Source organism: Epinephelus fuscoguttatus, linkage group LG9 (genome assembly GCF_011397635.1).
Source record: "Epinephelus fuscoguttatus linkage group LG9, E.fuscoguttatus.final_Chr_v1".
NCBI lineage: Eukaryota > Metazoa > Chordata > Actinopteri > Perciformes > Serranidae > Epinephelus > Epinephelus fuscoguttatus.
The window spans coordinates 24,671,213-24,683,329 of record NC_064760.1 but is presented as its reverse complement, the minus strand read 5'-3'; the positions used below and the strand labels follow the sequence as shown (position 1 = coordinate 24,683,329).

The following is a 12,117-nucleotide window of genomic DNA, read 5'->3' as shown; positions in this document are numbered from 1 at the left end:
TTGTAGATTCTCTCCTCGTGTATCATGTCAAGTTTTACTTCCTGTCTTTATGTGTTTTCCTGCCTGTTTTCTGTCACATCTGTCTCCTTAGTCCTTCCCTGTTCCCAGAGTCTTCCCTTCACACCTGTTCTGTATTAGTCCTGTTTGCTTCACCCTGGTGTTCCCAGCCACACCCTTGTTGTTAGCCAATCTCCATTTCCCTCCTTTTGCCCGTGTCCCCCTAATCCAGCTGTGTCTCATTCTTGTGATTAGTTTTCTGTTGTTAGGTATGGCGTGACCTGTGTGTCTCCCTTTGTTTTTTGTCAGTTCATCCGTGTTCATTCCCGCGTTGATTCCTGTGCTCACCCCCGTGTTCCTGGTGTCTTTCCCTGCTCCATTTCCTGCCTGGTTTTCTGTTTAGATTTGGGATTTGAGTTCATCGTATTATTTATTCATTTTCCATAACCGTCACCGGGGGGCTGGAGCCTATCCCAGTTGACACTGGGCGAGAGGTACACCCTGGACAGGCCACCAGACTATCACACCTACGGACAACCTAGGGTCACCAATTTGGTCTTTGGATTGTGGGAGGAAGCCGGAGTACCCGGAGAAAACCCACACTGACACAGGGAGAACATGCAAACGCCACACAGAAGGCTTCCCCCACCCTGGGTTCCAAGCAGGAACCCTCTTGCTGTGCAACAATGCAAACCACTGTACCACCATGCCGCGGTATTGCCTCAGTTGGTTTTCAGTTTAGTTTTGGTTCTGCTTTCATTTGGACTTCTAGTTACCTGCCTGTACCGGATGTTTTCTATCGGCTGCATTAAAGCTTGCTTTTCGTTAAAAATTCACCCTGCCTGTTAGTCTGCATTTGGGTCCTCCTTGAACTGATACATGACATAATCAAGAAAATAATCAGCAGATCAGTTGATAATGAAAATAACTGGTCGCAGCTCAACTACATACCCACTCGCCTGAGATTCATTACATCAGCAGTCCTGATGATCCGCTCTCTACACACATTCTCCATCAAACTTATGCTCCTGCTATACACAGACTCTTCGACACTAATGCTTACTGTACCTTTACCTCAATACAAACCACCCAATAATTTCCTCGCACCACATAAATCCACCAATAATAGGCTCACTCAGGCCAGAATAGCACAATCGGCCTAAACCGGCCAGCTCAGCAATGCACACACCATAATATGTATTAGCTGACAGACGTCACCGCTGTATAAAAAGCAATTACACCAGGAGCTTCTTAAACTGCTGTTCTCCAACCTTTCAATAAACTCCCCAATCGTTGAGTTCCAAATTATCAGTGTTTCCGCTTTTCACTGCAGAGACCACTTAAGATTGAGGTCGGCGGTTTTGACGCGAAAGGTGAACGAGGTGAAGTAATTAGGCGCATAATTTAGAAATAGTGAAGGACTATAATTATCAGCTAAAATTGTGCCTATTACTGCAAGAACACTTCAGGAAAAGTGTCTTCAGGTTCACAAAACTTATAAATATATTGAGTGTAAATCCGTCTGAGGAGAGTTACTGTAGAGAGAACGAATGCATTACCAGCACCATAAAGAGACAGTGCGGAAATCACTGTAGTTACACATTGATACACAGTTTCACCCCTGCATGCTGGTGCTACCAGATTTATATTGGTTAATAAGATCTTTTGTTTTACTGCTGCTGCTCCCACCGCTATTCCAGCAGGACCCTCCAATATTCACTCTCGTCCTGACCAGAATACTTTGATGTAGCCAACAACACCAGGCAGCTGCAGGCTTACAACAAAGTTGACCCTGCTTGAAACAGAAACACAGTCGAACTCAGCGCTGCATACAAATGTGTGTATATTCACTGCAGCTATACTTTATTTGCATAAAAGCTCATGAAAATTAAAGTGGAGATTGTAACCTAAGGAAAATGAAAAATACTGTTGGAATAAATTACAAGTGATTTGGCAAAAGATCAAGAGAGGTGGTCGAGCAAATTTAGAGATTAAGAAACTGTTTAATTGGTCAAAAACACTTAGTTCCTCTAACAAGCTGAGCAAGCTCTGAACCGTCCGCAGAGCATACTGGAACTAAAGGCACTGCACCAGCAAAATGAAATAAGACGATTTTCCACAAGACAACTCAACTAATCAGACAGTTATACAATGGCGGCGGGTATGTGAAGAATTAGACGAGCTCAGCCAGCAAGCCTGTCCACAAACTTCAGTCTGTGGCCAATACAGTGTGTCATTTATTCCACAAATGTGTCCTTTTATTTCTGCAAACCAGCTGAAATCATGTCTGCTTCAAGTACACAAGCCAGTAACAAAGACGTTGTTTTTGACTGAGGAGAAATGTTTTAACTGACAAAATGTGATGGTAATGAAGGACATTTTATAATTTCCACTGCATGTCATTCCTCAGTAGAAGTGGACTAGAATAAAACTGTCTCCTCCGTCTGCATCATATCTTCTAATAGTCAAGTTGTAAGGAATGTGCCTATAGGCTAAAGAATAAATCAAATGCTATTTTCCTTATATTTTCAAGATACGCCACCTGAACTTTGACTGTTTAACTATTTCACCGGCTCCCCTGCCAACAAATGGACGCTCATACATTATGCAGGAGGGAGCAAGTGGCTCATCAGGGATGCAGAGTGAAACATGGCAGGCAGGGGAGAACAGCAGAGAGGAGGAGCCATGGGTGAGGGCAGAGGGAGAAGGAGGAGGGAGGAGGGGGAGATAGAGAGGGCCATGGTTGAGGAAGCACAGGGTCATTCACAGCTCCAGAGACAGAGGAAGAAAATGAGTGAAAGGGAGAAGCGTGGAAGAAAAATTTGGAGTTCATGACTCGGTGAGAATTAAGTGGAGGGGTGTGAGACTGACTGAGTGACAGAGAGACAAGAGGGGGTTTTACAAGCAGATACTGTGCTTCACATGGTCAGGGTGGAAAGGACGAGACAGGATTCAGATGTGGTGGACAATTGTGACATCGAATCATGATGGTTTCATAGTTTTCATAATGAAGCTCACCTGATACCTGAATTAAAAAATAATGAAGAATTTCTGAAAAATTTGTCTGACACTGTTTTTTATATGTATATGCATTTTTTTTTTTTTTTTTTTTACCAAGGTTCGCATAAATCTTGCTATTAAAGATGTAGACAAAACCCATTCTCACTCCTGATGCTTGGTCAGTGGCCCTTTAGTATCAGTCACCAACGCACAGAGGCACTCTTTAGCAGTGTTACGAGACGACCACGGCAGCAGCATTTGTCGACGCTCCGGGCAACTACTGTAGTATAAAGAGCAAGTCTGCATTGGGTGGGTGGAACTGGAGGTGGATGGGTAAAAAGACTCTGGACTTTGACCCAGGAACCCGCTGTTTGTGTCCAGGGTGAAACCAGAAGTCAAACATGCTGTTTTAATAACAACATAGTGTGCTAGTATGTTTAGCATCACATGACCTTACATTATGTTATGTTAAGCCATGATGTTTTTTTCTAAACCTAACCATGTGCTTTTCTTGCCGAAACCCACGGAAGTAAATGTAAAAAACATTAGTTTTTTTACCTATGTTCAGTTTGTTTTGAATAAGACTATTTGTATTTACGAATAGAAACTGATATTTTCCTGTGAAAAATTGAAATCATTGTAAAGAGAGCAAATATACATGCCATCCCTGATCGTCCAAAAGTGCCCCAGGAAGCACACCTAGCACATCATGTGTTGATGAGATGGCCTACTGACCAAGCATTGGTATTCAACAAGTTGGAAGTGAGAATGTGTTGGACAAATTCATGTTCGTATACTGCAGACAAGGTAAATATTATGCTAACTCACCAGTGTATTCTGAATCATTTCAAGTCACATTCTTTGTAAATGTGGGCCGTTGCATCCAAACCTGCTCATAAAAATGGCCGGGGTTCTGAAAAGGTCTAGTGAACACCTAAATTTGCTTTGCTTATACCAACGTATGCATGTAAACTGAGAGACTTATTCAGTGATGGGGGACACATAGGTACTACCATTGTATTCCTCACAGGGAGAAGCTCCTTCACTGATGCTAGCTACCTCTTGGCTAGTACTGTTAGCTGTAACGTTAGCCTACTGGTTATTTGTCCCATAAGCCTGGCTGGTAACAGCATTCGAAGCTGACTGAATAAAGTTGGTCATCACATTATTATTTGAGTTTAAAGCTCTTTCTTTTCTTCTCCTTTCTTTAACGGAAGCCCAATTTATATGCCACATTTTACTAAAGCAACATTAAAAACTGTTTGTTTTATTGTTTTTTTTAAGAAAGTGATGGGGAATATTTTGTTTCAAAATAAAATTTGGGTATCATTGTTTATATTTAAATGAACATGATCACTGTGGGTCACTATGGGCTCCCCTTAGCAGCTGGGCCTCAAAAAACTTCTCCTTTCGTTTTGGGATTTCAGTCCTAAATTTTCAGAATTTAAACCAGCTTTTTTTGGTCACAACAACTCTAAATAAGCCTTCATGGACGTGTCGCACAATACGATTTAAGACCATGACTGACGACCAGTGATTTCACCACACATTTCTCACAACCGTCAACTTATCGGGGAAAATTGCAGAGTGTAACAGTGGTCTTTGAAGACAACATGATCACATCTACAGTACCTTGAGATCAGGCCTAAGATTCAGATGGTTGCAACTAAGATTGGTTGTTCTGTAGTTTGAAAATGACTCATAGAAATCCCTATTTCTCCTAATCTCAGGTCTTGCTGCCTGTGATAATAAAGGGTCTGGCACCGGAGAGGGGAGGAAAGAAATGAGTAAGACAGAATGGAGGAGGAGGAGAAGACACAGTGGGACAAAAGGCGGCCAGTGTTGGAGGAGACAAATTATGACCAGCAGGTTTTTCCTATGTGATAGGGCAGACAATGCACACAGATGCACACGTAAACAGAACAGCAGGTTGGTAGCATTGCTTGAAATATTAAACATAAATGTCACAGCCTTTCCCTCGATCCATTGCTCCTCTTCTCCCCTCCTTCCCCTCCCTCCTCTCCGCTCCTGTCCTCCACCCTCCACTGACAGTTTCCTGTTAATGAGTTTCACTTGCACAGGAACCACAGAGAGAAATAAAGAGTGGGCAGCATGTTCACACACACACACACACACACACACACACACACACACACACACACACACACTGCAGGTAGTAGAGCCCTGAGTGTATACAGACATGACTAATACTGACTCTCACATCGCCGATCCAGTGCTGTACGGAGAAGGCCGGCTCTAATAAGGCCAAAGTTAGCCCACTGTCTCCTGAAATCTCTGGAGAACACGTTAGCAGGCAGCAAAGGACATCGTCATGTTAGGAGTATGGTATCAAAATGAAAAGCCGGTGGTTACACTGCTGTCACCATCAGCCCAATGACGACTGCTTAGACTGGAGACTGTGTTAGTTTAGCATTGTTGAGGCCAGAGCCGGGGCTGACAGGAAGATTGTGGGAGTCAACATATTCTGGGAAGAACACAAGCTTGTTCTAAGTCTATCCCAACACCAAGAGTAACTAAAGTTATTATGTTCATGACATGATGGATTCTGTGTAAATACAACCAGCCCTTTTAATTCTCCCTTAAGTAGCTGTAAGGTTGTTAAAACCACACCGTCTGGCAGCATCACATATATTCTCTTCAAGCTCCTCACTGAAGCTGTATAATGTTTACACTGAGTGAAGTATTCAGATCCAAGACTGCGTGTTTGCATGGCTGCACCATTCCATCAAATGGAAGTCAGATGGATGTGTTGTGCATAATTTTATACACATTTCCCCCAAATTAACTATGATATATTTGGCATCTTTCAAAACAGCCCAGTCTCCAGAATAAATGTTGGCATTCTACATTGCTGTAAACCATGGATGTTTCCATACGTGTGCAGAGTTTGCATGTTCTCCCTGTGTCAGCATGGGTTTTCTCCAGGTGCTCCGGTTTCCTCGTACAGTCCAAAGACATGCAGGTTAATTGGTGACTCTTAATTGGCCGTAGGTGTGAATCTGAGCGTGAATGGTTGTCTGTATGTGATAGCTTTGTGATAGTCTGGTGACCTGTCCAGGGTGCACCCCACCTCTCACCCAATGTCAGTTGGGATAGGCTCCGGCGATCCCAAACAGGATAAGTGTTTACGGAAACGAATGTTGTGACAGTGATCTTAAGTGCGATATCGTAGGTAATTGGACTTGCTTGAGTTTCTTGAAGACATTTCACCTCTCATCCAAACATCTTCAAGAAACCCAAGCAAGTCCAGTTGACTACGATATAGCATTTAAGATTACCATGACCTGGATGACTGAGGATCTTCACCAACATGTTGCGACAGTGCTGTAGTTAAGTTGAGGTTAGGTTTAGGCACAAAAACAACTTGGTTAGGGTTAGGAAAACACCTTGTTTTGGCTTTAGATACCCAGCTAGATGTGTCTTGACATCTCATTAAAAATGAGTTGTCTGTCCATTTGTTGGTCTCCAACAGTGGTGACAAACCCAGCTCATACACATGTAATCTGAATTATGTCACTTTAGAAATGCTGATATGATGTGTATGAAATTTGTAACATATCCATGCTTTGCAGAAACCCAAAATGCCAACATTTATTCTGGAAACTGGGCTGTTGAAAACGCGTGGGTTTGAACAATGTGGCTGCACAGCAACTGGCAGAAAATGTGCTTTAGTTCTTACTTCACAATAATTAAACCTACATGTTGGTGTCACTGCAGAGAATCGTGCCCAGACTTCAAAGTGGCTTTCAGCAAAATTATATGAAGCACCTTCCGTATTCACTAAGTTTTTCTTCAACTCAAAGCTTAAGGCTGTTCTTCAGAGCATCTCATAGACGGTTTAAACCATAGCAACCAAGGTTTCAAATCTTGACCCAAATCTCGGACAATCGCAGTGTTTTATCCGAGTGTAAGACACTTGTGCATCAGTACTGTGTGTGTCTGTATTGACTTGATGGCACATTGAGTGAGCTGGCCTACAGTTGACTGAAGAGCTATCATGGCCACTTCTGAGGAAGCAATATCATCCAATTTATGGCTGATATCCCTGAAGAAAGGAGCCTCGATGATTCACCATAATGGACTTACGTCTGACATGGACCTCTGCACATGGGCGCACTAGCTTCTGTGTCTACAACAGACTTCACATGTACTGTATGTTCTTTTTCTTAACAGAAAGGCAGAAATACCAAACTGAAGCCATTACTGCAGAGGTTGTTCCAGATGTTGACTGTAATAGATGATCAATTATCAGCGATAAAAGCCCACCGTTCTGGTACAGCTACTTGAAAATGGAATGAAATAACGACATTTCTTAATGTCAACATTGGCAGGTTAAAAACAGTTGATTTGTTTGGGGAAATCATTCAGTCAGTCAAATCATAAGCTCTGAAGTTTTTTCTTTCTTCTCTCCATCAGATGCAGAACTCTGATGTTCTCTGTCTATGAGTCTGCTTCTCTTTCAACCAGGATCTGAACCTGCTGAGTTTCTACAAGGTGGATTATGCCTGCTGGCAAGTGCTCAAGTACTCACAGGGTGTATCAAGGGCGTAGTGCGCTTTTCTCTCTCCCTCTCTTTCTCTATCTCTCTCTCTCTTTCTCTCACACACACACACACACACACACACACACACACACACAATGAAGCTAATTATGGTGCTCCTTTTGGCTAGATGTTGTGTCTCTCAGTTCAAACTCACATCTCTGAATCTGTTCCAGGATCTGTCCTTGTTGTATTGAGCCACGGTGCTCAGCCATTTGTCGTTATTGTTACCGGAGACCGCCGTTTCTCTGCTCAGCAAGAGAGCCACGACAGGTAGCAGAAAGAAGAACATCTTCTGAAAGCAAAGACACAGAGCGAGAGAGAGAAAGAGGGAGAGAGAAAAAAACACAGGGGCATTAGACGGATAGTGAGAAAACAGATGCAGAGGAAGAGGAGGATGCAGCAAAGTGTTTAGAAGAGCAGCATGAAGTGAGACAGAGCACTTTACAGAACACACAACTCTCACATTGTGACGCAGGATGGGTCAGGATGTTAAAAAAAAAAAAAAAAAGCAGAGGAACCGAGCCACTGTTTGTGACTGCAGAGTGCTCATTTTATCAAATTGCTGATCCGTCTTCTAATCGGATTATAAACATTGGAGAGTTGTCACCGCGGCAGATGGGGGGCACCGTGAAACGATTAGCTTGCGAGCTTCCCCTCCGCCAATTTAAAAAGCAATTAGTGGCGTCAACACTATTGGCGCCCCCACGGAGCTTTGTCTTGGCTCTCATCTGCTTTCTCCTCCATCCAGCAGCGAGCAGCACCATGAAAGTCGACAACTACTCACTTTCATTTCCAGTTTATATTTCTTTGATAAGAACAAAAAAAATCACCAAATGACAGCAGCGGTGCTTCACCTACCTGGGATAGTTCGTTGGTGTCCAATGTGAAGGATTCCCGGGGGTAAATAAGTCCACGGCCCCGGGCACTCCGGTGGCACCCGACTGCTTTGTAGGATTGACGGCAAAAAGGGAGCTGCGAGGACGAGCGGACCGGGAGCTTTCTCCTCCTCCTCGGTCACCAGACACCGCCTCCTTTCTCTCCTCCTCTCCCTCTCTCTCCAATAGGCACTCACCGTGTCATTGATTTTAAGCAGGGGGATTTTTTTTTTTTTTTATGTTCGCACCAGAGCGCGAGCGGGATTTGGGAGCCGTGTCACACAGCTGTTCCAGGCTGTACACACATTTCATTTTAGTCACGCGCCTCTCTTGTGAAATTCAAGCTCGTGTCCAGTATTGTAAATATAATTAAGACGCACACACACCGTAAAATCAGCGCTGTGTTGGTGCGTGAAGCATCTCCAGCTCGGGTTGATCCGCTGAGGGCTGCGCGCCTTTCAGCACCATGGACAGAGGCTGGACACACCAAACGCTCCTTTTTTTTTTTTAATGAAAACACAATTCATAAATGGGCCACATAACTAGGGCGTTCATTTTGGGGGGATATAACGATATATGTTTAAATATTTAATCTGCAACTCTGCTGAGGCTCACTCGGGGTTTTTTTTCCCGCTTTGGCAACACTTGTTTCTCCTTTTTTCTCTCTTTGCATAATGTGTGTCTGGATGTGTGTGTGTGTGTGGAGTTCAGAGAGAAGACTGTGTCTGCTGTTCAGTAAAGCTGTGGCACTACTGTTGGTGTCAGTGTGGTGAGGAGGACCGTGGATGGATTACGGTGCTGCGGGCACAGGATTAGGGGCCCAAACTCTTCGGTCCCCTGGGCCTTCACCTGCAATTTGTCACTCAAATTTACATTTACTGGCCAGGAAAAGACTCAAAATGTGCACAGAGAAATGCAAGGGAACTGCCAAGAGACACAAATCTACTGTACAAAGGGGCAAAACAACCACAGAGAGACACAAAGCAACCAAAAATGACACAAAATGACCTCAAAGAGACACAAAATGACCAAAAAAAATTACAAACCGACCATTAAGAGTCACAAAATGACCCTAAAGAGACACAAGATGACCGCAAAGAGATGCAAAATGACTGTAAATAGACAAACTAATAACAAAGAAACACAAAATGACCCAAAAGAGACACAATATGACTACAAAAGACACAAAAATGATTGCAAAGAGACAAAACAACCACAAAGGGGGCGTCGGTGGTTTAGTTGGTAGAGCAGCGCCCCATGTACAAGGCTGTTGCCGCAATGACCCGGGTTCGAATCCAGCCTGTGGACCTTTGCTGCATGTCATCCCCCCTGTCCTGTCCATTGAAGGCAAAATGCCCCAAAAAATATAAAAAAAAAATAAAAATAAAAAAACCAACCACAAAGATGCACAAAACAACCAAAAATGACAAAATGATTACAAAGAGACACAGAGTGACCCAAAAAAGGTACAAACTGACCTTAAAGGGTCACAAAAAGATGCCAAAAAGACACAAAATGACCCCAAACAGATACAAAATTATATCAAAGAGACACAAAATGATCCTAGAGAGACACAATATGGTCAAAAAGAGACACAGAATTACCCTAGAGAGAACCAAAATGATCCCAGAGAGACACAATATGAATCTAAGAGACACAAAATTATTACAGAGACATAAAATGACCAAAAAAAGACACAAAGTGACCTTAAAGAGACAAAAACATTAAAAACATTCAAAAGAGACACAAAATATCCCCACTGAGACACAAAGTGATCTCAACGAGACAAAATGACCACAGTGAGTCATTAAAATCACAATAAAAAGAGGCAAAAATGGAAAAAAACAAAAGACCAAAAAAGAATAAAGTAATAAAACCACAACAAAGTCTGTGTCTGTCTTGCTCCTGTTGAGGACAGGTGATGGGGTCTTACCCATATCTGTGCCCAGGGGCCCATCGTCTCATATCCACCTGTGAGTAGGAATGTCGCATCACTCTCCTTTTCTTGTTGTTCAGTCCAGCTCTGTCTCATTGACTTGTTTTGGCACAAAGGAAGGCAGGAGTTTGGTTCAGCTCCTAATCTTCCTCAGTTTCACATAAAGTCTTGCTCTGGCTGACATCACAATTCTCTGTTGTATTGCTTGCACTTCTGGAAAGTATTACCAGTATTAATCTAGTTGGGAACAGTAGTCAAAAGAAAGATTGCAGTTTCCTTTTACTATTCTGTATTCATCTCAACCTGCTATGTTACAAAACTCACTGCCCTTACAAAGATTTTTTATATCTGTATTTGCTTGTGCTATTTTAATGAGTCTGGATTGTTTGTCAGCCAAAGTTCATTGCTGTTTTTTCCACCAGGGAAGTTAAACCTTATAGGTTATATGCCTACTGCACTTTTTCTTTTTATTTCCTTTTCTTGGTCCAGAATCAGAGCTCATTAAAAATGAAACAGGTTAAACACAAAGAAGTAATATGTGCGAGTATGCAATTGTGTTTGCTGCAATGTGAAATTGCCAGATCCAGTCAAGTGACCTTCCAAAACCTTCCTTTATGAAATACTGTATTTGTTTCATGTGTGTCCACATTATGTGAAGTTTTAGGCATTAATTGGGAGGAGAATTCTCGTCACATGAACAAGCCTTGCTAGTGTTTTGGTGTCTCGTGTCAAAACAGGATCGCTCCTGCAGGCCTGTGAGGTTTAATGAAGCAGTTAAACACTGCGGGTGGAGGAGCTGTTCATGCTGCTGAAGCTTTTTAATCCTGGTTGCAAAATTAAAGAACCCAACTAAAACATCAGAGACTATTTTGTTTTTACATGATTATGCTAGGATTACATTGCACTAACTAATATGTTTAATAAATATATTTTATTTACAGTATATAACCTTTATCTAACCAGGAATAAAAGACTGATTGAGATTAAAAATCTCAGTTTCAAGAGTGTCAGTTAACATGGTTGCAGACTTATAAAAACAGTCTAACATCTACAGCTGGATGTGCCAGCTGCCAAGTCATTTAGTATTACTTTAAATGCGTCCAGTGATCAAGCTCTTGAAGATTCAGGTAATGCTGCAACTGATTCCAAGCCGAGGAAGCACCATATTTAAAGACCTCATGTGTAGGATTTAGTGGTGCATAAAGGTGATGTTGCATATTGCAACCCAACACGATCTCACTCCAAAGTCATTAAATCTGGCACTTGGGCAGTGACTTGCAACGTCAGACACTAACTAAAAAAGCCATCATTTAATGTGGGACAGGTGGTGGTGGATGGGTCCACCAAACACTGACTTTCACTCGCGAGACCAGTGTTCGCTTCCTGTAACATTCTACCGCCAAACCCTGTCCTTTTTGCCAAACCTAACCACGTGTTGTGTTGCCTCAACCTAACCATGTGTGTTTGTTGCTGAAGAAATAAAAACATTACTTCCCGTTGTTGTACTGACATAGTGCTTTTATTTTGAAAGAGACTGTATGCAAACGCTAAATTTCCTGTGAAAACGGAAGTGTATTTTGAAAGAAGATGATGCATGTGACAGGCAGAACTTGACATGGCGTCCCAGAGCGTCAACAGCCAACGCACCCAGGGTGGCTTACATGGAAAGTCCATGACTGAATGTTGATATGTGACGAGGTGGGAGTGAGAATGTGTTGTGCAACCAAGTACAACTTCTCAAGTGT

General features: G+C 42.6%; 1 protein-coding gene across 3 annotated transcripts in view; it reads right to left on the bottom strand.

The window, feature by feature from the left end:
* The window catches only part of spock1 (SPARC (osteonectin), cwcv and kazal like domains proteoglycan 1), a 154,314-nt gene extending 145,726 nt beyond the window's left edge, over positions 1–8,588 (bottom strand). Inside the window, exons 1-2 of one of the 3 annotated variants that reach the window (XM_049586474.1) lie at positions 8,420–8,588; positions 7,716–7,853 (exon numbers count right to left, since the gene is read on the bottom strand). In XM_049586474.1, coding sequence (XP_049442431.1) covers positions 7,716–7,850 — 135 coding nt within the window. In that variant the 5' untranslated portion in view covers positions 7,851–7,853; positions 8,420–8,588. The remainder of the gene's footprint in view (positions 1–7,715; positions 7,854–8,419) is intronic. The other 2 variants (XM_049586472.1, XM_049586473.1) reach the window with 2 other exon arrangements.
* Between the last annotated feature and the right edge of the window lie 3,529 nt (positions 8,589–12,117).